Here is a 27,829-nt window from a genome sequence, read left to right on the forward strand (position 1 = left end):
CCAGATCAGGAGGTCGTCCAGGAAGGGTACATGTGTACCCCCTGCTGGCAAAGGTGCACTATGAGTGTGACCATGATCTTTGTGAAGGTGCGGGGGGCTGATGATAGGCCAAACAGAAGGGCTTTATATTGATAATGGAGACTGTCATAAGAGAATCGAAGGAACTTCCTGTGGAGTGGGGTAATAGATATGTGAAGGTATGCCTTGGCTAAGTCCACTGAAGACAGGAAATCCTCTGAAGGTATCACCTCCTTGATGGTTTGTAGGGACTCGGTTCTGAATTTTCTCTTTTTTTAATATAATTGTTTAGGTGTTTGAGGTCCAACATTGCCCTTCAAGAACCATTCTTTTTTGGGAACAAAGAATAACAGCGAGTAAATTGTGTTTTTAATAGTTTTGAAGTTTTAAAATTTAAATTATTGTAATGTTTTAACCTTTTTCTTTTTTCTTTTTATAAACCACCGAGAGACTTGCATTTTGGGCAGTATACAAATGTGTTAAATAAATAAATGTGCCGTTACATAAGTTTATTGAGGGCACCTGCTCGATCACCCGAACCTGTTTGAGTTGAAGAATGGCTTGAACCATTCTCAGATGCTTCTCTGGTTTGTTTGATTTTGGGGACATTCAAAAGAAATCGGGTGCAGGTGAAATGAGATCTAACAAGTAACTGGTGGAAATTGCATCCACACCCAGCGATCCTGGGTGGTGGACATCCAAGTGGGAGCAAATTCTAGAAGTCTGCTCCCAACTGGAACCGCTTCATTGTTTCTTAGGGAACTGGGTACCGGAAGCGAAAGCTCTAGAACTCTGTGCCCTTGTGGGCCCTCTGTATCGCTGCCTCCACTGTGATTGGCCTGATCCTCTAAAATTGTTATGGCAATCCTTTAATACAGTATAGGAATTTCCCTGGTACTGCCTGTGGGAACAAGAGGATGAAGAGTAGGAATGAAAAGGTCTCCAAAAATCTTTTCTGTTGGAAGGCATGGCCTTTTTCTTATCTTTAGTCTCTACTAACACTGGTTCCAGAGCTGGGCCAAACAAATTAGCTCCTGTAAAGGGAGAGGCAGTGAGAATCAATTTGGACTTAGCATCTACCTGCCACATCTTCAGCCAGAGAGCACAACACACAGCAACTCCAGATGCCATAGCCCTAGATGCCTGCTGAATGCAATCAAGACTTGAATCCACCATCAATGCTGCTGCCTTGGCCATCTTGTTGATGCCCTGGCGGCAATGTTCTAATTTTTTTCATCTGTGTGCAGAATGAGTTTTGTTCTGGGTGGCAGTATCAAGGTAGTATGTGCGCACATGCATTCACGGTGGGGCCTTCCTCATTCAACCTGAGTGGGATCTAAAATTAACTGAGTGGACATCAGAAGATGTGTGAGTGCACGCACATGCACAAGCCTTAGAGGAAACAGTACCTGGAGGAACTTAATATTCTCTGGACGGACTAGAGCAGGGGTGTGGAACCTTGGCACTCCAGCTGTTGTTGAACTACAACTCCCATCACCCCCAGCCACAATTATTGTGGCTGGGGATGATGGGAGTTTTAGTTCAACAACAGCTGGAGTGCCAAGGTTCCCCACCCCTGGACTAGAGCAATGAACTCCTTCACCCAAAGAATGGAGGCAAGTGAAAATATAGAATTGGTAGTGGCCGCTTTAATAACTGTTGCAGATGCTTCATGGTCCTTTCTGAGCAAGCAATCACATTTTCTGTCCTCTGGAGACTAACTGTTCTTCACCTTCCATGCTCAAGATAGAGCCTGACATCATCTGTGCCACGGGCGCATCAATGTGAGGTTGAGCTAATAGAGAGATGACTTCCTTGATTGAGTATATAGTACTTTCTAAGATAGCTACCCACTGTTTTGAATGAAGCTGGCTGTTGCCACTCTGCCATCACCACCTTACGGAAAAGCAAGAGAAAAGGAGCAGTGGCTAAGGAGGACGGGGAAACAATTTGATCAAAGTCCAGAGTGCGACCTCTGCCGGTGCCACATCATTAATCATCCTCTTAGCCTTGGTAAGCAAAACCTCGAAACCTGCAGAAGTGAACAAACGATCTGAAATGGGAGCCTGTTGAGCTATTTCCTCCCTAGACAATTCACCCTCCCCATCGGAATCAATGAGTTGGATAAGATTTGGCGATTCAGGAATTGACTCAGAATCTGAGGTTGGCCTGTGGGGAACCACTGGGTATCTGGGAGGAATAGAAGGTAACACAGGAGGCAACACGGGAGCAGGCGGAGGTGACACGTACAGTACGGTAAGACAGGCGGAGGTAATACAGGGGGCAGTAATGCAGGAGGAGCTATCTGTCTAAGTGGACGCTTAGGTGGTGATGACTCTGAAGAAGAGTGATAAGCCCACCTTTTCCCCATTTCCTTCAAAACAAAACAGCCCCCCTCCGATGGAGGAATAGCCTGACTTCTAGGGCTTGAATCTGGCGATGATGATGATGGAAACCTGGTGCGTGGAGGCCTCTGAGGTGGCAAAGCAGGCCCCGACAGTTGGGACGGGACTTGCATAGAAGGAACAGTCTGAAGGGGCAAATATTCCCTCAAAAAGAAGTCCCTTGGCCTCATCGGGGGGAATAGAGGAAGCCGACTCCTGAGGGAGAGGCACCTCATTACTCACCAGCTCTGTAGGGCATGGGACTGGGTCTGAGGGTTCCCCAAATGGTTGACCAGGAGTCCCGGTCGGCTGAGAAGGCAGTGGGTGCATATCTGCTGGCACAGGCGGCAGCTTTCGATGTGGCGTTTTGTTTGGAAGTGCTGTCAGAATCGGGCATTGAGCAATTGGGCTTTCTGCGTGCCTTAGCGAGCACCTTCTTATTAAAGACCGGCCGATTTCCACTCTACACCCACCGCCACTGGCATGAGTGGTATGGACTCCAAAGAATCACCCACCCGGCACTCGTCGTCATATCTACAAAGCAGCTCTTATGGGGACACTGTCTTGTTCTGCGGCTTTGTTTTGCAGCATACATCTTTAATAAGAAGGTGCTCGCTAAGGCACACAGAAAGCTGCAACCTTTTCTTTTTCGGTGGTTCCGTTTGCACTTTGAGGTGCTTTGTCTTTTTTTTGGCGCCTGATTGGCCTCCATTGAAACAGCCACCAAAATGGATGGAGCAGAGCTCAGAGGAGAAGCCAACAATGCCCGAAAGGGGGAAACTCCCACTGACCCATCTTCTGGGTTGCATGAGGGCCCTCAGATAGGGAATCTCTCAATAATTATTTCATATGTGCCCGCTCCATGAGGAGACTGAGACGTGCGGCAAGGTAAGGAACCAAGCAATTGCAAGATGGCCAAATGTCTCAAATTGCAAAGGAAAAAACTACTTTGGAATTTGAACGTTAATGAAAAGAAAAACCTAAGGCAGCTCCCTTCCCAACCTCGCACAATTGGGGGTGGGGGGTAGACACTTAACAGACAAAAGAAAAAGGAGAAGCTAGCCTTAAATGAGAAATCACACTGGAAATGCTGAACAGATCTCTGTATCCTGCAAGCTCGGACAGGACCAGAACTGGGATTAGGTGCCCTCTGGCGGCAGGAAGCAAGCCTTAGAAATTCCAGTCCTGTCTCGTGCATTCTCACTGTACAACCCATTAATGAGGAGCTCCAACAGAGGGGGAAAAGCAGCTTCCTATGTTCCTAAGGCAAGAGGCAGTAAAGAAGGATAAAGGACAACCTCAATTGCTCTCAGAATAGAACATAAATTCAGGTCATACCAAAGAGGCAGAAGTTCAATTTACAAGAGACAACAATGTGCTTTTAAAAATGCACAAACAGTGAAGTACGTCAGCTATTCACAGATCCCCAGAATACACACCTCTTTTATAAAGTTTTTGGGATTTTGCTTTGCTTTTTCTGCAAAGGATTTACCCTCCTTTTATTTAGTCTTTCCCCTCCATTATCTTCTTCTGCTCACTTAAAGCTACATTTTTTAATTTATTAGCAACCCAGCCTATTTAGTGCATTCCTCTTCCAGCATATGCACAACTGCATATTCACATCAAATCCTGATCACGTATCTTGAGCCACCCATGCCTTCTTCCATCTCCTTACAAGTGAATGACCAACAACATAGCCAACCCCCCAAAATAAATATTAGCTTATACTGTAATGCTGAATCCTAGAAGATCTGGTTTCCAGTTTTAAGGTAATTACCAATATGCAGATGAAAAAGTTAAGTTTAATGCAAATGCAGGTTTAGCCACAAAGACTAACCAACATGCAGGCGGGAAAGTGAGTGGTGGTAAATCTGATTTTCAACCATCCCTCCCCCTTCTGCCACTGACACCACTCAAAAATCCCTGAAGGATCTGGAACCCCCAGGGACATATTTTTGAGAGCACAGGCAGCTGCAATGGGAATTACCACTCCCTCATGTTAAATTTGCACTGATGCTCTTCTGCCAATGCTTCATAGTCCGGATGTTAGCCTCTTGTATGTTAAAGACCAATTCAAGCACTGTGAATGGTTATACTGAAAGAGAATGATCCATTAGTTTTCTGTTCTGAGCAGAAAGATAGCTTATTTGCAACACAGCAATAAAGTGAAGGATTTTTTAAAAATGATGCAGCCAGCAAGCACAGCAGAAGAATACCCTGGAGCAGTATGCGAATATATACAACAGAGCAGAAGCCTTGTCTTTGAGATATAAAAGACATGTACCCTTCCAGGAAGAACAACTGCTTTAACCACTCTCGATATTCCAAGGTCATACAAACACAGAACACTTCCTTCTGTTTCTTCTAAGCCAATTAGTAGTCCAGTTCTTTTCTGCCAGGAAAACTCTTTAACTGCAAGGATAGTGGGAGGCTGTTCATTCACTCCACTGAAACGATATGCAGACAGTCGCTCTCCGGTGACTGAGTTTACAACCTCAAGTTGAGGTCCACATGCCAGACAGGCCAGCCCACTTCTCCCTAAATGAAAACAGAGAGAAAGGGTATGTAAGAAAGGGTGCAAGGTTATAGTGGAGCTGGATTTGTACAGACATTGGGGCAGGGCATGAAAGAGTGTGAAAAAGAACAATAAATTTATTCCAAAAAGTCATGTGTATATTTCAGAGTGAAAACTCTCTCACTGTTTGTTTCAATATTGTATATGGCACCTCACTCCAGAGGATGTAGCTACACAGCACAATGTTATAGGCATTCTTATGGTACTACCTCATAAGAGCACTTCTGAAGAGCTTCCCACTATAATGCCACTCCACACAGGACTATCTAAAAAGCTTTTCATTGAGCACTTTTATCCAAGTACGTGCAGTATCACACATCAGTGTGTACCAACAGCGAACCAACATGTATACTGACTGCAACATGAAATCCAAGTTGAAGGAACTGATAAGGAAAGGGCTGGAATACAAGCAAAGAATATAAAACAAATGCATATTACCTGGAGATGGGGAACTCTTCCAGGATTATATTGGCTCAGGTATATGGGCAATATGATGCATCTTACTTTAGTGTGATGCAACATTTAAAATAAATTTAAGTTCAGATCTACTTGACTGATGCCACACTTTGTCAATGTACATCATATGGAACACTCAAGTGAAGTGCCTGTCCTCCTAAGTACCATTTACTTGCCTCAGATAGACTATTCTATTTTTTGAAGAATGAAAGACTGTTCATATATTTCATATTAGCTTTTTGCGACTAACAAGACAGCCAGGTTGTTGGCAATGGAGCTATGCTAAGCAGGGATAAGTATAAGCACATATATCTTCTGGCTCAGGGACACAAAACTACTGAAAAGTTTTAAGCAAGAAGGTGCAGGAAAATAATCTGTGCTCTTAGGATTTCACTTGTGCTGTTGTTGTTTTTTGAAAAGTATATATTAAGGCACGTTTACCAAACAAGAACTATAAGTTTTAGCTCAAATTTTATAAGTTAAACAAACAATTTCAGTCCCGTGAGGGCATCCAAAAAGATACAAGACAAATTTCCAGAGAATACTACCATTAAAAAGAAAAAACAAAGTATTTAAGAAGTTCAGTTCTCTTTTTAAAATCCAGAACCACAGATTTCAACAATCAGCCAAAGCCTAAAAATAGGAACATCTAACTGGTGGTAAAAGGACAAAGGAACCAACTGAAACCAAAAAGGGCAGGAACCAACTGTACCTATGTAGGAAAGGAATTCCAAAGAGACAATGCTACAGCTACTATGATGAATATGAATATGTCACTTTTTAACAAGAGTTCTCAAAGTGGTTTACATAGAAAAATTAAAAAATATGGTTCCCTGTCTCAGAAGAGCTCACAATCTGAAATGAAACATAAGGTAGACACCAGCAATAGCCACTAGAGCAATGTTGTGCTGGGGCCAGTTGCTCTCCTGCTAAATATAAGAGAATCACTACTTTAAAAGGCAGACTGTGACCCTATCTAGAACAAGCATTATCCTTTTCCAAATGCCCAGACCTGTCAGGGTCCAGCACCTTCATCTTGTCAGGATTCAGCATCAGTTTTTAAACAGACACAACAGCTGCAATATTAAGTTCAGTTCATGCACGTAGATCCACACAAATGGCTAGCTGCACACTGACTCCGCTGTGCTTTGAAGTAAATCACTACCTATATGGATCCAATTTGTTTTCTCCACTAATAATGTCCTTTCCTGCCTTCATAATATTACTGATCATGAATTTAAGTATTAGGAATACTAAATGCTTATTCTAGTAAGTAAGAGATTATGTTTCAGAAATGTACCTCCAGTGAATTTCCCATGAAGTACAGAGTCTATTGTTATCTCATCTTCCCCAAGAGCTTGTACAGTCACTTCTGGAAACTGCAGCAGGCTGCTGGTTACGTGAGCTGTTAGGTCTCGCATGCTTCACTGTAGAGAGACAAGAGAAAGTTATTCAGCAGACACTCTAAGCAGAATCAATTACTAAAGCACTACAATATCCATGCCTAAGGCTTTTTATACTGTGCACAAAATAAACTCAAATTCTGTCAGAGTAAGTTACACACAGCACAAGCAAGTCTGCATGTTTGTCAGAAATGCCAAATACTGAGGAGGAGTAAGTCACATAAAATAAGTAATGCTTGGGGAAAGAACAGATATTAAATTTTGGATTCTGGAGCAGCTATGGAGCTACACAAATTTCCAGAGTATTCCTATGGCTTCTATTATGCAAGCAAACACATCCCACAGAATTTAAAGTTTCCATCTGTAGCTATGAAAGTGAAAGTTTTATTTCGAACTGCTACAGCTTACTTTTACATTAAAAGTAAACATACTTTTACATACAGCAGCAATAGGGTGCAAGTTACCAGAATGTGAATATGTAAGATGTACATATCTCTTAATAGAGTCAGGTAGTAGCACATCAGTCTTAACATCTAATATTGACTAGGGCAGATGGGAGGGAAATAGGAAAGGCATACCGCTGAGGCTTTTTAATGAACTATTTTTCCTTGAATCCCATTTTGTTTTTGGAAACTTATTGTATAATGAGCAAACAAGTTTCCTGGGGAGAGAGAGAAGAGGCCATTACCCAGCATTTCTAGGAATTCCACAGAACTACTCTTTCTGCTTGCATCATCTAGTTATGTTACAATATCAATAGATGGTAGGGTCCCAGATATGGCTGCCTCCTACCACCCACATGAGAGGTAAGAGCATCATAAAAATACATGACATGATAAAATGACATTACAATAATCCTGTATCAAACATAATGAGAAAGTTATGGCTGAAAAGTGGAATTTTCAGAGTTGAGAAAATAACCACAGTGGGCAACCAGATGCATCATCATGTGCAAAAGCAAAGCAGGAATTGTGACTGGCACACCTTCAAAATACACACCCAGTTATCCACTCTCCTCTCATCCGTCTCTATGTGAGCTGGGAAATACCTGTCTGAAGGCCTTGAGAGGTAATAGCCATGGACCAATGGAAGACAGCTTATTATGATTATGCAGAAATGAGTGGGGAAGATAGTGGGTGGATAGTCCAACTGTTTTGCCCTAAGAAATTGAACTAAAGGGGTTGCTTCCTTGAATGTTGCTAGGAAGGGAGTAGGGATGTGCAAATTGGTTCTGATACAAATCGATTTGTACCCGAATCTAGCTGATTCGGAGACCAAACGAATCACCCCTGTGGTCCATTGGCTAGATTTGGGTACAAATCGAATCGTGGCTGATTCAATTTGAATCGATTCAGGTTTTGGATCTGTCCTGTTAATTCCCCCAGATTCCGAGCTTTCATTTAAAAAAAAAAAAAAAAGCTAAGCTCTAGCCCTTATAGAAGTGGAGTTATGGAGCAAAATGTGTGGTCACTATTTTTCAAGTGTTCGGATTCTTTGGTGTGTAATAACTTTCACTCAATGAATCCTTATGAAGATTCATTACACACCTTCATTTCTTCTATTCATTTTGACTGCCTTCTTGACAGTGCCAATTGTCAACTGCCATGTGCCAACTACACCCCACCCCACTCCCACCCGCAAGGCAGTGGAGTACTACTCAGTTTAAGTTAAGTGCCTAATGGGTAGAGGCTACCACCCAAATTGCAGAGGAATTGGGCAAATGACTGATTTTTGGCGAACTGTTGAAGTTTACGCATCTTTAAGGTTTTTCCCTATAAGGTATAATGGAGGTTTCAGCAGCCCCATAAGAGCATTTGGGGAGTGCTGGGGTGGTCCAGAGCGAGGTATCTCTGGTATCTGTCCTGTATTTAAGAGCTGTTTGAGCAAGGTCATAAGCTGAAGGGTGAGAACCAAAGGGCTCTTGTCCTTTTGCCTCTCAGCCTTGTGGTGAACAGACAATGGCCTCAAAGCAAGAAATCCAAAGAACAAGAAGTGTGGCAGAAGCAGCGCTTTCCATATCTGCTTGGGACCCAGAATCTATATAGAACCTAACAGACTAGCCCTTCCCTGGAAAACCAGAATACTTGGCCCTAGTTCTGGCCAGTGCAGAGGAGAGCTGGTCTTGTGATAGCAAGCATGTGCCTTTAGCTAAGCAGGGTCCACCCTGGCTACATATTAATGGGAGACTAGAAGTGTGAGTACTGTAAGGTATTCCCATTAGGGGATGGAGCTGCTCTGGGAGGAGCAGAAGGTTTCACGTTCCCTCCCTAGCTTCTCCAAGATAGGGCTGAGAGAGATTCCTGCCTGAAACCTTGGAGAAGCCTCTGCCAATCTGTGTAGACAATACTGAGCAAGATGGACCAATGGTCTGACTCAGTATATGGCAGCTTCCTATGTTCACTAGAGGGGGTGGTGCGAAGTTGGTTTGCTGCCTCTATTTTAGTGGGAGCACTTATTTTCTAATGTTATTCATCTGAGGTGCTACTTCCATCAAGATGTGTCTGGGAGGCCCTTCTGATTGAGGTTGTCCTTGGAAAAGAGCATGGCAGTGCAAATAGGCAAGGTAGAGGCAAAGGTGTGCTGGCTATGTCAAAACATCATGCCTTCCAGTCCTTCTCCTAACCAAGGAAACCCCACGGGTTTTCTCAGCAACCCACACTGTCTGAAGTTGGTACTACTGAACACCAGGTCTATAAATACAAAAACCATAGCTACCCAAGAGATTATCCTGGATGAGCATTCTGACCTGGCATGAATTGCAGAGACCTGGGTGGATGAGGGAGAGGATGTAAGTCTCTTCCAGTTGTGCCCGCTGGGTTTCTGGGTGCGGCATCAGCCAAATTAGTGGGAGGGAGGTGAGGCTGCCCTAGTTTTAAGGAGACAATTCTCACTCACAAGATGCACTGTCCACCACTTGGACTGCATGTGGTTTTGGGATCATGAGACATTAGAACATAACAGCAGCCCTGTTGGATCAGGCCCAAAGCCTATCTAGTCAAGCATCCCGTTTCACACAGTGGCCCAACAGATGGCTTTGAGAAGTCCACAGGCAAGAAGAGAGGGCATGCCCTCTCTCATGCTGTTGCCCCTCTGCAACTGGTATTTAGGGGATTTTTGCCTCTGAAACTGGAGGTGGCCTTTAGCCACCAGACTAGTAGCCACTGACAGACCTGTCCTCCTTGAATTTGTCTAAGCCCCTTTTCAAGCCATCCCAGTTAGTGGCCACCACTAATAATGCACTGGGTGAATGTCGGTCCTAAATTTCCTAGCCTCCATTTTCATGGCATGACCCCTGGTTCTAGCATTGTGGGAGAGGGAGAAAAATGTCTCTGTCCACTCTTTACCCCATGCATAATTTTATACACCTCTACCATGTCTAGGGGTGTGCACGGAACCGGTCCGGCACTGGGGTGGGGAGTTCCAATTAAAAAGGGGGGGGCTTTACTCACCCCTTCCAGCAAAGTCACGTATTTTATGTAGTAATTGGGCGGCAGGGTGCCGCCCGCTTCAATCTCCGCTGCGCGGGCTCCTTTGTAGACATAATCGGGCGGCAGGATCGCTCCCAGTCCCTGCCGCCCTCTTCAAGCTAAGCAAGCCCCCCTCGGCTGGCGGCCGCCCCCTGCAGCTATCAAGGGGTTCCCCCCTCCCCGCCGCCCCCTTCTTGTCAAATAGCCCCCCATTACAAGAGGACGGCAGGAGAACTCTCTGCCGTCCCCTTACCCTTTGCCGGCTTGGCTTGAAATGGCTTCTAGGAAGCCTTTCGTGCGCGTGCGCAAAAGGCTTCCTAGAGGCCATTTCAAGCCAAGCCGGCAAAGTGAGCAGGCGGCAGGGAGTTCTCCCGCAGCCCGCTCGCTAAAGTTAACGTTAAGTAAAGTTAACTTTAGCGAGCAGGCGGCGGGAGAACTCCCTGCCACCCGCTCGCCTTGCCGGCTTGGCTTGAAATGGCCTCTAGGAAGCCTTTTGCGCACGCGCGCGAAAGGCTTCCTAGAAGCCATTTCAAGCCAAGCCGGCAAAGGGGAAGGGGACGGCAGAGAGTTCTCCTGCCGTCCTCTTGTAATGGGGGGCTATTTGACAAGAAGGGGTCGGCGGGGAGGGGGGAACCCCTTGATAGCTGCAGGGGCGGCCGCCAGCCGAGGGGGGCTTGCTTAGCTTGAAGAGGGCGGCAGGGACTGGGAGCGATCCTGCCACCCGATTATGTCTACAAAGGAGCCCGCGCAGCAGAGTTTGAAGCGGGCGGCACCCTGCCACCCAATTACTACATAAAATACGTGACTTTGCTGGAAGGGGTGAGTAAAGCCCCCCCTTTTTAACTGAAACTCCCCACCTGAACCAAAACCACGCCGTGACCAGACCGGTCTGGAGGCCTTTAGAATGACCTCCGAACCAGTCCGTGCACATGACTAATCATGTCCACTCATAGTCCCTCTTTTCCAAACTAAAAAGTCATAGATGCCGCAGTCTTTCCTCTTAAGGAAGGTACTCCAGGCCCCTGATCATCTTGGTTGTCCTCTTCTGCACCTTTTCCAATTCTACAATGTCCTTCTTAAGATACAGATACAACTATATGCATGGCTATATGCAGTGGTAACAGCATTGATTTGTACAAGGGCATTATAATATTAGCATTTTTATTTTCAATCCACTTCCTAATGACCCTTAGCATGGAATTTGCCTTTTTCACAGCTGCCATGCACTGTCGACACCTTCAGAGAGCTGTTTACCATGACCCCAAGATCCCTCTCCTGGTCAGTCACCAACAGGTCAGGTCACATCAGTGTATATGTCAAGTTGGGGTGTTTGGTTTTGCCCCAATATGCATCACTTTACTTGTTAACACTGAACCACATTTGCCACTCACCCAGTTTGGAGAGATCCTTTTAGAGCTCCTCACAATCTATTGTGAGTTTCACTACTCTAAATAATTTAGTGTCATCTTCAAATCTGACCACTTCACTGCTTACCCCACCTTCTAGATCATTTATGAATGAGTCAAAGAGCACTGGTCCCATTACAGATCTCTGGGGAACCCCACTTCTTACTTCCCTCCTTTGTGAACACTGTCCATTTATTTCTACCCTCTGTTTCCTGTCCTTCAGCCAGTTACCAACCCACACATGAACCTGTCCTTTTATCCCAGGTCTGCTAAGTTTACTCAAGAGCCTTTGGTGGAGAACTTTATCAAAAACTTTTCGAAAGTCCAAGTATACTATGTCAACCAGATCACCTTTATCCACATGCTGTTGACACTCTCAAAGAACTCCAAAGGGTTAGCAAGGCAAGACTTGTTCTTGCAAAAGCCATGCTGGTTCTCCTGCAGCAAGGCCTGTTCTTCTATAGGTTGAACAATGTTCTTCTATGTGTGGAACAGTTTTGTTCTTAATTATGCTTTCCATCAATTTACCCGGCACAGAAGTTAAGCTAACTGGCCTGTAGATTCCCAGATCCCCCCAACCTACGGTCACTTTTTGAAAATGGGAGTTACATTAGCTACTTTCCAGTCCTCTGATACAGAGCCTGATTGAAGGGAGAAGTTACATATTTTTGCTGGGAGATCAGAAATTTCACATTTGAGTTCCTTCAGAACCCTTGAGTTGAGTTCCTTCAGAACTCTGGCAATTTGTTAATTTTTAGTTTCTCAGGATGGTTTAGAACATCCTTTCTCATCACCTCAAACTGGCCCAGTTCTTCAGCCTCCAAGCCTGAGAAGCTCAGTTCCGGAGCAGGTATATGGTCAGTATCCTTTGCCATGAAGACAGATGCAAACAACTCATTCAGCTTCTCTGCAATCTCCTTAACCTCCTTAATCCATTTCATGCCCGCATCATCTAAAGGTCCACCTTTGCCAAAGTTTATGTTCCTTCCTGTTCTCTTCATTTGTGCACAACTTCCATTTTCTGAAGGAAGTGGTCTTCCCTTTTATAACTTCCAAGACTCTGCTTTGTTAGCCATGCTGTTGTCCTCCAGAACTTGGTAGTATCTTTCCTCCTTCTTGGTATAATAGAGACAAAGTTGGGTTCTGTCAGTATATCGCCTACTCTGCTGCTTAACAGTCTCCCTGCCTTAGCTTGTCTTGAAAGTGGCATTGAGGATCTTGAGGCTGTTTCATCTTAGGTTCCACAATGAAGTTGCCTTTTCTGGTGCAGCTTGGGACTTCATGTCATCCATGATGACCATGGGCTTGTCTCAACCAAAATCTGGGCCCACACATGCAGCTGAGTCATACACTCCATTTGGTCTTTGGATTCTTTAGTGAACAGTGGTGCTTCATGGATAGTCCAGGTGAGTTTAATGCCGTTGTCATGGACAGATCACTGACTGGTAAAGAATGATCTGGGGGTGGGCCCCAATACACCTCTGCAGAGGTGGGGGACAGGTTAGGATGGTCCGCTCCAGAGGCTTATGGATCCTAGTGGATTCCTGATGAGTGGACAATCTTGTTGACACTGGGCCCAGGCAGCTTCAAAGAGTGGTACCACGACCACTGGCAGTAAGCACCTTATCGCTTACTTTTAAAGGTGCCTCAGTTCTCGCTGCCCCCACCCCCACTCACAGCCACCCTTTAGAAGCCTTTTGTGAAGGATTCCCCTTTACTTGTAGAGGGGAATATTCATCAAATTCCCCTTTACAAGCCACTTTACATAGCCCACTGAACCAATTTGAGCTGGTTCAGTTGAACAGACCGGCCCAGCTGGTCTGTTTGACAAAACCTATTCATGGACCCACAGTTTGGTCTGGATTTGGACTGAACTGCGAAAAGTGTTCCACACATACACACCCCTATGGGAGAGACCTATAGGTCAGCTAGTTCATTCTACTGAACCAAGATAGGCTCCTTTACTGACAACAGCACTCAGGTTAGAAGCTACTCCCTGCAGAGCAAGCAAAATGACCCTGACAGAAATCCCTGTAGATTAGGTCTGAACAAATTACAGTCCACCATGCTGAACACAGCCCACTGCCATGTACTGTGGCATGTTTGAAAGCCTGGATGTTTTTGCAGTCCCAAAGCAGCTAGCTTGATTTATTAATGGAACTTGTACTATACCTAGCTCTAAATATGATGCTACTGTATGTGTATGAAAACTCCACAACATAGTTCTAAAATTTTTGAATGTTCAGGACACTGTTGCACGATGCTTCCCCAAAGACATCATGAGAATTTCTTATGTAACTTTCATATGTTAAAAAATAAACAAGGCTTATCAAGCCATTGAGGGACAGTGTTCAGATTGATGGGTCACAAATAGTGCAAAACTCCTGTAAAGCAAGGTTTAAGTTGAGCAAGTAAAGCAAGCAATGCATCTTGTATGCCTACTAGCTCAGGCATACAAGAAGTGTATGGGGAAAGTAAACACTTGCAGTGCCCAGCTTAGATCTATCGGGGAGAAATTGCTTTCCCCTCCAATCAAATACTGAGCATGAAAGCAACTTTCATCCACACAGTAAACTAGGGTGTATATATAGTGGCTGAAACTCTCAGCATCTTATTTTAAAATCAGTTTGGAGATCAGTCCCATTAGTTTTACAGTCTCAAAGAGAATTATTTAAACATGCCAAGTTTTCCAAGTGTTTATGCACAGGTGCATAGCTGGATCCAGAGTGCTTTGGTGCAGAAGCCAAGAGACTGTGAATAGCTGCATTGAGCTCACTGCAACTGTCAGTTCTATAGAATGTCCTCAACTGGCATATGCCATTACCAGATTAAGCCATGGGGTCTACCAGTATGTCCTCAGCTCTTCACCACCAAAGCTGAGAAGGCTTTTGTTATCAGCTTTGGTAACTGAAAGACTCCAAACCAACCAAGTCTGCTTAATCTACCACCACAAATAAAGGTTAGTGGTTTCTAATCATATAACACTTACTAGGGAGTAAGTCCCCCTCCCCAAACTCAATGGAGACTGCTTCTGAGCTGACCTCATATTATTGTGCTGTAGAACTCCTTGTACTGTTTTGAGACTGATACTGAAGTTACCTCTAGTACAAATGTTAAGGCATGTCAACTTGCATTAGAGCTTTAAATATATATATACACACACAACTAAATACAAATGAGATACTGAAAAAATATATGTCATATCAATTATGAGTAGCAGTCTTTAAATCAAAAGCGTTACCTAGACAGTAAAATTACTTAAAATATACAAGTACATGATTGTTTTTTTAAACCAACAAATTGTAATAATGAGATAATATTAAGTCTCAAGGAGCTGCCAACATACTGCCTTCTCAGCAATTTGAAGAACTTTGTAAATAGATAAATAAAAGATAAATAAAATAGATAAATAAAAACTTTGTAAATAAATAGTCATGTGCTTAATGAAAAATGTACCAACATATTCAGAAACTAACTCAAGGAAAGACTATATTCTGAAAGAATGTTGCTGGAGGCAAGGATAATACCAGAGATAATATTACCACATACTTTTTCACTGTTTTGGATTTGTTTTCTGCAGCAACATGCAACATGCTTCCAGCAGTACAGGTGCCAAATATTCAAGGGGGGCAGGAATTGCAAACTATTTGAATTATAGTTGTTGACTTTTTTAAAAAACACAGTGAATTAAGGAGAACAGAGTGGCAACATTGATTCTTATCCTGAACTCTGACATATGCCATTACCATATTAGTAAAGTACGAAAATGTACTTAGTTGTAACTACAACTTTCTTCAAAAACCCTGAGATATTTGCTCCTATTGTCTATATCTGTACTGTCTATGCAGTCTTCTACTTTCACCCAACATGAATTTTATATTCATCCTACCTATCATACTGTGTGCAAGAACCAAATCCCGTTCTTGTGGTATCTAGGCAATGGAAGACTTTGTTTACAAGCTTCCAAACAGAACCTCAGCTCTCAGTCAGTTCCAAGGTACCCTCCTCAGCCACACCACCAATCAGAAGTGGCAGAACATGAAGCTCCCATCTTCCTCCAAGGATCTGTCCTATTATAGCCCTTGACTGCATACTTATATTGCTCTCACTCAACCAGGCGATATCAGCAACATATCTATTTTTTGCTTCCATTACTTATTCAGATGTTTGTTTATATTTGTATTTATAAAAACATCTTTTTTTGATAACACACCACATTAAAACCTAACAAAATAATTTGAAGAGACACGCAATCTAAGTCACCACCTACTCAAAGGCCTGCCTAAAGAATAACATCTTCAGCAGTTTACGGAAATGGTGCAAGTCTTCTCAGGAAGGAAATTCTAGAGGCTGGGGGCAATAACCAAGCAGGCCCTATATTGCAGGTATGACATCAGGCTAGGTATGTGCAAGAACCTGTTCAGAGGCCCTTGTACGGGTGGTTCGAATACCCGTTCGAACACTGGGTGAGTTCGAGGTTCAAAGGCGGGGGGTGGGCGTCTTGTTTTAAGGGTGGGGGAGGGTGCACTTATCCCTCCCCCCGCCAGCACTTGGTTTTGGTAAAAGTCTTCAGGGCAGCAGTGTACCTCCCTACCGCCCCTTCAGTCAAAAGTGGGCAGAAGTATTGGATACACATGTGCACATGCACCTGATACTTCTGCCCACTTCCAGCTGAAGGGGCTGCAGGGAGGTACACTGCCACCCTGAAGGCTTTTACCAAAACCAAGTGCTGGCGGGGGGAGGGATACGTTCACCCTCCCCCACCCTTAAAGCGAGATCCCCCCACCCCCTCGAGCCACCCCCGCCCATTTACGTGCACATCCCTACACCAGGCTTCACCTGTCCCCTGAAGGTCTTGTCAGGCAGTAGATTCACTTGGGAGCAGGGCTTCCTCTTTTTTTAAAATGTCCAAATAAAGGCAGATCCTTACTTGCATCCCTTGAATTTTCTAAGATAATCAGTCTTGGGGAGATCAATGAATGAGTATTCCAAATTGGTTCTCCAACATAAAACCTAGGGAAAATGCTCGGTCTGCAAGTAGAACACGCCTAAAACATTTGGGGTATGAAGTGTTAGATCCTGACCTTAGCTGACAAAAGTTCTGCTGACCCACTATCTTCTCTTCACTTTCTGAACTCTCCTTACCAAGCTCAAGCTTCCAACACCTCCTGCAGTCCTGAACCTCTCTTTACTGTTTCACACGCATACCATGATTACTACTACTAACCAAACAAACACAAAGGAGATCTCTGTTATTTAAAAGAGTAAAATTTATAGTCTCTGGTCAGGCTACATCTGCCAGGTTCCCAAAAACGCTCACGGTAGCATTTGAGAGTTAATATAGTTCATATCTTAGGAACAGCTAGAAATTTAAAGTGTTCAATTTCCAGCTATTTTCTGACCCAAAAACTAAATCATTTAACACATTAACATAAGCTTCTCTGAGATTTACCCCCCTACTGAATAGTCTTAACTGGGTATCCAGGTCCTTCTACAGGAGGAAAACATACAGGATGAGGTACAAGCCAGTAAACTTCCAGTGTAGAAGTTTAAGTTGAAGGTCACAATTTTCAGTCTACTTTAAGCCATTTTATTATGTCACCAAGCTCATGGGTGAAGTCCACCAAGTACTGGAAGACTGCTGGGATTCTACAAGTTGCTACCCATAATCTATAAGTAGGGATTTTTCTAAGAGTGCTGGACTATGGCTAGGAAGACCAGAGTTCAAATCCCCCCTCAGTAATGAAACCAACTGGGTGACTCTGGGTCAGTCACTTATCTCTCAGCCTAAACTATGTCAGTGTTCCTGTGAGGATAACATAAGCATGTTCCTCTGGGCTCTTTAGAGGAAAAATAAAATAAATGCCTGAAGCACAATATAGGTGTTAAAAATCATCAGGACCCAATCAAAATGACACAAAACATTGGTGTTTTAGACCAAACTGTCAGAAAAGACAATGAGCTGTAGCATAAGCTCTTATAGCACAAGTGAAAAAACCTCTAATCATGAAGTTGGGGGAAGGGCATTTTCACCTTCAACATGCCATCCTGCTCTGGAGGGTCTTCAGGAACAAGTTTTCAGGTGATTGCAGAGGGAAGAGGAGATTAACGAAGGTTGTACTTCCTCCTTGTGCAAGCAGAACAGCAAGTATGCAAATAAATCATGCATACAAACCACCATAAAGCTCAAACACCGTAAGTTGTGTCTTATTTTAGACTGGGATAGATAACAGCAAGTCTAGATAGAAGTACTCCACTCTGCTCACAAGACTTCTATTTTCTGTCAAAAACATCCACCTTAAATGTTGTTGCTGAACTTCATAATTACTTAATCATCAATTATTGCTATGGTGAATTGTCATGTGCTTACCTTATATATACTTAAGCATCACAAAGAAATATCAGCATACCTTTTGCATTTCATTGCCACTTGGACCTACTGTTTTATTTTTCCCTATACCCATGTGTTTGCTTTTTACACACACCCGTCTGCCAGCCTAGATAACATTTTTTCTGCATATCATAAAGTGGGCCATAGCCCACAAAGTCCTATAGTACAATCAATTTCTTCATCTTTAATTAATGCAATTACAAGACATTTTTAAGCCTCTGTATAAACTGAAATGACAACACAACTTCACATTTATATTTCACCCAAGGAGGATAAACCAATGGAATCAGTAAGCTTATTATTCAAAGCATTGTTTTGAATCAGCTACTCTATAGCCCTGCCAAAGTACATACTGTATGCTTTTAACACTTGCACAGAAAAACGGAATAAGAAAGTTGCATGGTTTTCATGACAAGAATGAACAGCTCTATATTACAGTCATTCACAAGAATCCTAACATTCTGGAGAGAGTTGAAAACACTGACTCACTTTATATAATGCACTCCAGTACTTATTTATTACATTTATATCCCGCTTTTCCTCCGAGGAGCTCAGAGCGGTGTACATGGTTATGTTTATCATCACAACAAACCTGTGAGGTAGGTTAGGCTGAGAGATACATGACTGGTCCAGAGTCACCCAGTAAGTTTCATGGCTGAATGGGGATTTGAACTTGGGTCTTCCTGGTCCTAGTCCAACACGCTAACCACTACACTATTCTGGCTCTTAACATTTATGTTTCAACTCATCAGATCTAAGCTACCACTCACCCAAACATATCCTTTGATAGAGTGTGAGTGTCATCATTTGTTGCTAACATGGGGTCCATTGGCAATACGTTTTTCATTACTAAGAATGTAGTGGTTAGAGTGCTGGACTAGGACCGGGGAGACCCAAGTTCAAATCCCCATTCAGCCTTGAAACTAGCTGGGTGACTCTGGGCCAGTCACTTCTCTCTCAGCCTAACCTACTTCACAGGGTTGTTGTGAAAGTGAAACTCAAGTATGTAGTACACTGCTCTGGGCTCCTTGGAGGAAGAGCAGGATATAAATGTAAAATAATAATAAAATAATAATAATTATGAAATAATTCGAACAAACCTGCCCAAAGAGAAAAATCTATTTAAGATATTAACAGCTCATAATTTTGCACAAAAGCTACATCACTGGTCTTATCTGAGGTTCTTTGCTCACATTTTGCGACCATATGTTTACACTTAACTTTACAATGATAATAATGCCTAGGGAGAGTTATGCAAATACTAAGCATATGAAGCATTCCACAGCCATTATCGCAGTAATCTTTACAACAACACTCTATGGTAGGTCAGTATCGCTATCCCTGTATTGCAAACAGAAGGTGCAGACACAGAAGAGTAATTTGGCCAAGGCAGCTCAGTACTCAGACTGGACTGCATCTCATCTGCATGCACAACGGAATGTAGCAGGAGTGTGGATGATACCACTTCAAACCTCAGAGAATGAAATCACTTTAAGTTCTCTCACACACACACAAAAAACTCCCTAAAGAAAAATACAACTTTGGAGATCATTGGGGAGAAAGATTCGAGCCCAACTTTCTCCCTGACGTACTAGTTTCTACTTGTGCAGACAGAGGACCAGTAAAAATGTTATCTGCTTACAGTCTGAAGTGGCTCATTCTACCACATCATCATTTGGCTGCATGTGGGGATGCATCCATTAACAGTACCATCCTCCTATGATGTTTAGTCAGAACCAAGCCAAAGTTATTTCAATGGGATTTGCTCCTCAACATTCATGCTCAGGATTGTAACCAGTGGAAGCAAAGCCCACTGAATACTGCAGAGGCTCAGTTGGCAATAATAAAATCATCTCTCAATCAACCGGTCAACTGCCCTCAAAGTCAACCAGTAAACCCCACAGGGGTTTGAATGCACATCTAAGCCTGACACACATTACCTATCACGGGTTCTCAACAATGGCTGTCTCCCCACCGATCTCACTGTTTGCTCGGAACTGTCACATGCTCGTTGCGTTGTCGGAGTGCGGAAAACACAGGATGGATGTGCCCGTGTGCCCTTATGAGACTCCGCCGCAAAGCCAACCCGAGAGCCCCCTCGTTTCACAAGGCTGGAGGAGTCCGGGCCAAGCGCAGGAGCTGCCTATGCTCTCGCTCCCCCGCCCCAACCTTTGGGCTCGACCCACCCGCCAACGGCACGTTTCCCCAGAGCCTGTAGTTGCCGCCTTGCTTTGCCGGCCGCCTCCCCCTTCCATACGCTCCGCCGGGGCTGGAGGCCACTCGGGAGGAGGAGAAAGAAGAAGGGAGGGAAGAGGCGGCCTCCCCAGTCCCTCCTTTTCACCTCCTGGACTGGCGAGGCGGGGGCAGCAGAAGGCAAAGGCCTCGGAGAGAGACGCAGCGCGCACAAGGCTGCCCCGGGGGAAGGAGGAGGAGGAGGAAGGCGGCTCAGGCACCCGGCACAGCCATGTGCCGCACCGGCGGACGCTTATATAAGAAGCCCGGCCGACATGCTCCCCTCCCCGGCCTTCTCTTTCCCGGGGCGAGGAACCAGGCCTGGCCTGGCGGCTGCACCAGCCCGCCCCGCCACCCAATCCCCTCCATCAGCCGGCCCGCCTGTCTGCCTTTCCCTTGCCGGGTACCTGCTGCTGCTGAGGCGGGTGTCACCGCCTCCGTCGCGCCCCGTCGCTGGCTCGGTCCGCGGTCAGAACGGCGACATTTCTCCGGCTTCCGCTGCAGCGGTTGAGAGAAGCAGGCAGCCGAACGCGCTTCGCTTCCCAGTGACGGCCTGCCTGGGCCGGGCCTGCTCTATGCCGCCGCCGCGCTCGCTCAGTCGGTATCTGTCTGCGCAGTAACCACCTCCTTCTCCTTCCCCCCCACCCACGATCACTCACCGGCACCCAGGAGGAGGGGGAGGAAGATCCAGCTCTCGCGAGAACAAATCACGACAGTCGCGCGGATTTTCAAATTCTCAAGGCTGTCTTGTTTTCTAATTGTTGTTCTTCGTTTAGCCTGAAGCTGCTCTGACGAGGAAGGCGGAGCAACAAAAAAAAAAAAAGAAGTACCCGGACGCAGTCTTCATAGAACTACAAATCCCAGCACGCGTCGCTTCAAACGTGATCTCTGAGTCGTTAGCCTTGCGCACCTTGAATGCGGGGGTCTTATATGTTTCTTCTAAGGTGTGGGACTACATGATGGCAGCAGCAGACCACGCTTTCACGTGTCGTCCTGTCTTGCGCGCCTTTACTCGGGGAGTAAGTCGGTCGGAGTACAACAGGGCTTAATCCCAAGAAAGCGGGCATAGTAGCCTATGCTTATATGGGGCATGCATGTATTTACCTGGTGGGTAAAAAACTGCTGCTCTCAAGTTTCTAGTCTGTTTCTCCAGTCATCAACACAGAAAGATGTAATGGGAAAAGGTGGGTTACTTGCAAGAGCTGATAACTGCGAAAATCGCGCGAGGTCCTTGCCTGGCGTGTGTTCAGAGAATAAGATCATTTTGGGAAGTAGCATGAAAGCTTGCTGCAGTTTGTGGGCAGGGAGTGAAATTGTACTTCGAACTTGCACGGGAATAGCAAGGCTGGAGTGGACCCTGAGCCAAGAAATGGAGATGGGTCGCCCCACGCCGCCTTCTCCGCTCTCCATGTCTTTGCTGCAGAAGAACTGTAAAGAAATGTTAAAATAACATTTTTGGCACAGCTTTTCTTTTGCTCCTTTGCAAATAGTATGATACAGCCCTCAGGCATGAGAGTGAAGAGAAAGCTGTCACCCACCCAGCCATACCCCCACCCCTGCAGGGATCCTTTTACATTTGTCCCATCTTGCTTGTTCAATTAGAGCTACACCCCTGAACTCATGTGAAAGCTTTTAACATTCTGCAGTTTGTCCTCATCTGGGAAGGCTCCTGGTCAGTGTTCTAAGGTGTGTGAATGTGCGTGCGCTTACCAGTTTTTTTATGTCTGCTCAGTTAATTTTAGATCCCACTCAGGTTTAATCAGGAGGCCCCACTCTGAATGCATGTGAGCACACAATGCCTTGATACTGCCGCCCAGAACAAAATTCATTCCGCACAGTGATGGAAAAAATTAGAGGGACCACTGCTCCTGGTCTTTCAGTGTGCAATCCTTACTGATCTGAGGATTTGAACTTGCACTACATCCGTTCACAAAATCCACTCATGGTATAGCAGCTTTCAGACAGTGCATGCAGACTGCCTCGTCCAACCTGAGGGCAAGGCAGTAATGTGAAAGCCAATGACATATTCTGAAGTTAACATTTTGGGGTGCCAATTCATTCATTGGCCAAAACCTGTCTATTTGACTGCAGTAAAGTACTATCAAATATTATGCAAAGCCAAGGATGCCTTTGTTTGTAAAGGTATAGTATTTGATAACAAAGTTGAGGATTTTCCAGCTCTGTAGGGGCCGGGATCTACACCACACACACTTTAGGCTTTACTGTACACCTTGAGCAGATTTTAAAACTGATTCTGTCTTTTCCAGTTGCTGTGTGCACTTACTCAATTTCATTTTTTAAATTTGTTTGAATCCCAGTTCTGAGATAAAAGGCAAGAACATAATTTGTATTGTTATCTTCTATTTCTGAAACATTGGTTGTAATAAATAACCAATCACAATTGCTTAGAATTTCATTTCATTGTTTCATAACAGTTAACTAACTTGGGAATTTTTGTAATTAGCATAAATATATTCTTTGATACAATTCTAATTTATGAATTCTTTAATACTTTGAAATATTTCACTATTCAGATGACCAGTCTTACATGGGCATACCACTATGAGAGCAGATTTTCAAGTGTCATTGATGCTGTGTGCTAAAAGCATGTGCTGACCTGAGCAAGTGCCCTGACCCATGGTCATACAACTTGAATCTGGAAGGAGTTACTGAAATTGAAGCTGTGAAGGTTTTAAGAAGAGGCTTGTGAATAGAGTCAGAAGATACTGAGCCAAAATAGTTTAAATCCCTTGATGCAAGGTATTGACGCTGTATATGTGTAATTGGACCATTTCCAATAGGTTCTCTTTTTTGACAGGTCTTAGTAGTTGTTGTTGAACACACGTTGAATCTCTGGCATGTTTATTTAAAAGAATCTCTGGGAGACTCCTGGTGAATCCTTGAAGAACTGCTGTCAGTCTGAGCAAGAGTACTTGGCTAAATGGACCAATGGTTTGACTCTGTAAAGGCAGCTCAAGTGACATAGAGACCTTACACAACATTGATGCTGAAGGGGTATTTGGCATGGTGGACACATATGAATGCTTCAACACCTGTCAAGTTTGGAGTGTCACGTTCTAGCTCAAGCTAATCTCAACCTGTTGTGAGATACTATCTGGATACATGTTAGAATATTCACAGGACCTAGATAACCAAAAACCCCTGAAAACTATGACTTCAATGCACAAAAACAATAAAGTTAATGGATTTTTATGATCACATCGATTTTCAGTCAATCAATCAGTTTTATTACGGTCCAAGACTAGCATCTATTTTTCCAATTAAGGCATCTGTCTTAGAAATGCTTTGCTGAGAAATAGATATAAGAATGTATTAAACTTTCCCATATGATAGCTATTTTCATCTTAAGATGTGTGTGTGCAGGGGCATCTTTAGAAAGTAAAGCTGAAAGTAATATTGATTACTGGGGCACAATTCATCCCACCTATGGTCATGGGGCTCAGCTATGGGAAGAAATCAATAGGGCTGTTGGCTTTCCTTTTCAGAAGTAGCTATCTTGCTGTCTTGCCCTGTTACTCTTGCAAGTGGGGCAGGGAGGAGGGAAGATTGCCAACAGCCTTCTGAGAGGCGTTCCTTGCAGGGCTTGTAAGGATCAGATTGGTCCTGAAGAGCTGCTCTGATGGCAGGGGCATCTGCCAACCCCAATAATTTGTCAGAGAGGCAACCACCACACCTTGCCTCATGAAGGGGCCACCCCTGTTTCTTTCCAGCTATGACTCAGAACAAGAGGCCAGTGCCTACACACCTTTCTTTATTACCATCCAACCATATATGTCTACTCCAGCCAGAGCCTCACCCTACTAGTTACTTCTGACTGGAGCAAGAGTAACTAACTTGCAGAACAGATCCAGGAGAGGAAAGGGAAGGATAAATAGTTATATGGAAGGGGTACACATGTTGTTTGTGTTGCCTGTACATGCATTGTATGTTCTCTAGGAAATCATGGTCAAGTCAAATCTTGCCAGTAAGTATAGCAAAAGAGATGTGTGCAATTGTAACATGTGACTATCTGTGGATTTCATGCTTTTTCCTTCCTAGTGACCCTGCTTTCCATGGTAGAAAATTTGAATATGTGAAATTTGAATATGTAACTATAGTCTCTCTTAGAGTTTACCATTAGGGACATACATCCTTTTAGAAATTACTAGGGATGTGCATAGAACTGGCGGGGGGGGTGGCTTTAAGGGTGGGGGAGGATGCACTCCCCCCACCCCGCATTTCTCCTGCTGGCACGCGATTCCCTAAAAGCCCATTGGGAGGGCAGCATACCTCCCTGCCACCCCACCCCGATGTTTTCCAGATATGACCAGAAGTACTAGCTGTGCCTGCGTGCGACAACATCAGGATGGGGCGGCAGAAGGTATGCTGCCACCCTGACGGGCTTTTAGGGAATCGCGTGCCGGCAGGAGAAACTCGGCGGGGGCAGGGTAAGTGCATCCTCCCCCTCACTGAAGCCACACACACCCTGCTGTCGAACCTTCAAGCCAGTTAGGGTTCAAACCAGTTCAGAGGCCCGTAAAAGGGCCTCTGAACCAGTTCATGCACATCCCTAGAAAGTACTACCAGCTGCAGTATAATTGTTTTAGCTGATTGTGATGATACTCTTTTTACCATCACTTTTATGTGAGCATCATTTTGTTTTGAGATTCTAATTATAAGCTTTTTAAACTTAAAAGTAAGTCCCACTGAATTGGTTGGATTTATTTTCTGACATACATAAATGTGTATGCATAGGAAGCTTAAGCCCCACTTAGCGCAATGGGATGTACATCTGAGTAGATATGCTTAGGCTTCTTGCTGAACAGCCTGCACTACGCTTATATGCTAGGGCTGGGGTTCCCAGGGGGTACTAGTACCTCCTGGGGTAATTAAAGGGCTCCCAGAAGGTATTTTAAGCCTTCTAACTTCTCCATGCTGCAGCCACCAGCTTGAAGTCAACATGTCTGTTGCAGAAGGGGAGGGAGAAGGGTGAAGAGAGACCCTACTTCTCTACTCCCGGTTGACTGGCTACCAGCTGAAGCTCAGCATACCCCTTTCCTCAGCCTGACAGGCTTCAGAAAATTAGCACTGAATTCTCCTACTGAAATTCAAAAATGTTGCTATGAATATCTCTGTGTGTTTGAGTCAGTGATTGTGGTAGCCTGCCTGCTTGCCTTAACACTTAAGTCTGTGGTTTTATTGATATGTGTATACACACACAAAATGTTAAGTGTTACAGTTATGGGACAGTCTGTTCCAGTAACTGTCTTACATCCAACTTAAGCTTCCCATAAGTAGCCTTGCTGAAATTAAAGGGACAAGTTTACTTGTTCAGTTACTCAGAGGTATTCCCACTGAAATTAATTGAACAAGTAAACTTGTCCCCTTAATTTCAGTAAGGCTACTTATGGGAAGTAACTTAGTCTGAATGTAAACCAGTGACTGGAGTAAACTGTCTCATAACTGAATTATTTACGCGTGTGTGCATGTATGTGTGTGTGCCCACCTACTAAAAATCTCTCTGGAGTTCCTGAGCTGAAGATTTGTGACAGATGAAGAACACTTGTTTAAAAAGGTTGGGAGCCCCTGTGCTAGGGTAAAAGGTAAAAAAGAGTATTTTTTACAAATGAAGAAACTACAATAGATAGATGGATACATGCTACTTAAATTAAGCAGTGTACCCAACCAAACATGCATAATGGTAGTGTATTAACAATGCTGGTAAATCAGTATTGTTATGTATTCTTTTTGTTTAAGTTCAAGAAAGAATTCCACAAACCTCTGCACTTCCACTGAGGAGATAGGTCTCGTCTCGTATTAACTGTGGGTATTAACTGTGGCCTTGTCTGCCCACCCCTCACCCTATGTTACAATACTCTTTCTTGATACATTGTGGGCTTTCCGACAACAGTCTTTAGGCTTTTCACAGTGAAACAAAGAACTTATTAGAGACAGTGCAGAATGGAACAGAAACGCTGCCTTTGCATTCTCTTTATAAAGTAAGTTTGACAGTCATGAATACATTATCCGGGTGCCCTTTTGTTCCAGAGTTCTCAATTATACTGTTCCAGGAGAGCTAATAAGCTGTGTTATGTAACCTATTAGGAAGTAAATCTATATCACTATTTACTACCTCAGGCAATTACTATATCAATTTAAATGTAGTACATAAATAATATTTATGTTTTCTCAACATATAAAGAAATCATGCCTGTGCCCTCTTCAATGTAAGCAGATTTTTCTCCCCTTCCCTTCTGTATTGCACTTTTGGCAATTTTCGGACTGTTTGGACTTTTTGCCATTGCTATGTGTCCCACTGTAGAAGCAGGAGTCAATAACAACATATATTATTAAAAAAATACTATCCCCTTGGTATAGATTATTCATAAATAATATCTGATGCTATGTAATCGTTTTCATCCACAGCTCTCAAAAGCACAGACCTGACCATAAGTCACAGTAACTTCTGTGGAACTTTAGTATGCTCCCCTATTTTCTGGATTGTGCCCTTTGGCTGTAATCACTAATATTATATTCAGGTATTGTATAATTTTTGATACTACTGATTAAAAATTCCTCCTGGGCTGTCACCAAGCATTGGGAATTCAGGGCCAAATGGAATATGTTAACAGGTTCCTGCCAGTTAAAAAGAAAAAATGAAAATACCAGGGGATGTGGATGTGCACGGAACCAGTGACTGCCAGTTCGAAAGTGGGTGAGGTAACTTTAAGGATTGGAGGGTGCTCTTACCCCACCCCACCCCCGCTGACGCTGTCATAAAAATTGGTCCCGCGGGGCAGCAGCGTACCTCCTTGCTGCCCCAGTACATTGCAGACTGGAAGTAACGTGGTGGAATGTGTGTCTAAGAGCACTCTCCAGAGTCCTTAAAGTTACCTTCAAACCAGCTGAGCTGCCAGACTTTCAAACCACTTTGGAGGCCCATAAAGGGCCTCTGAACCGGTTCTGTGCACATCCCTACCAGGGGATACTGATAACAGGAGCAGAAAAGGAACGGGGAAGGGCTACTTAACCCCTTTTCTAATGACAGTTTGCTAAAAGGCAGAGGCCTCTATATCTCCCCACCCCGCTCCCAACCCAGAGCAGCTTGGCCACCTGATCTTGAACACACCAAAAGCAGGAGGGAAAGGCTTAAATAATCCTTCTTCCTGTTGCTCTTCCACTCTGGATAGCAGCTTCCTGCATTTGTTTTTCTTAGGGAGCCCTTTCACACATCTCATGCATAAACAAGTGGCCTAATTTGGCTCTTAGGAGACTGCTTTCCAATAGTCAGCGCATACCTGAAGGGCTAATCCAAGAAAGGAAGAAAGTAATAAGCAGAGGCGTAACTATAGGGGGGCAGGGGGGGCACGTGCCCCGGGCGCCATATTTTCTGGTCACGTGGGGGGCGCCGCCATGACCAATTTTTTTTTAAATTTTAATTTTTTGTTAATACAAATGTTTCCTGCTCAGTGCAGCAGCGCTGCAGCAGTCAAGGGA

At 44.1% G+C, this 27,829-nt stretch overlaps 1 protein-coding gene and 1 long non-coding RNA gene across 5 annotated transcripts in view; one reads left to right on the forward strand and one right to left on the reverse strand.

Annotated features, from left to right (window-relative positions):
- Positions 1-21,129, reverse strand: part of AHCTF1 (AT-hook containing transcription factor 1) — a 133,155-nt gene extending 112,026 nt beyond the window's left edge. Inside the window, exons 1-3 of one of the 4 annotated variants that reach the window (XM_053302457.1) lie at positions 20,992-21,129; positions 6,734-6,860; positions 4,687-4,940 (exon numbers count right to left, since the gene is read on the reverse strand). In XM_053302457.1, coding sequence (XP_053158432.1) covers positions 4,687-4,940; positions 6,734-6,854 — 375 coding nt within the window. In that variant the 5' untranslated portion in view covers positions 6,855-6,860; positions 20,992-21,129. The other 3 variants (XM_053302448.1, XM_053302466.1, XM_053302475.1) reach the window with 3 other exon arrangements.
- A 221-nt stretch (positions 21,130-21,350) lies between these two features.
- Positions 21,351-23,551, forward strand: LOC128347608 (uncharacterized). Its single transcript, XR_008317612.1, has 2 exons — positions 21,351-21,516; positions 22,867-23,551. It is a non-coding gene; the product is annotated as an uncharacterized LOC128347608 (long non-coding RNA).
- Positions 23,552-27,829: the final 4,278 nt, after the last annotated feature.

Source organism: Hemicordylus capensis, chromosome 1, assembly GCF_027244095.1.
Source record: "Hemicordylus capensis ecotype Gifberg chromosome 1, rHemCap1.1.pri, whole genome shotgun sequence".
In the NCBI taxonomy this organism is placed as follows: domain Eukaryota; kingdom Metazoa; phylum Chordata; class Lepidosauria; order Squamata; family Cordylidae; genus Hemicordylus; species Hemicordylus capensis.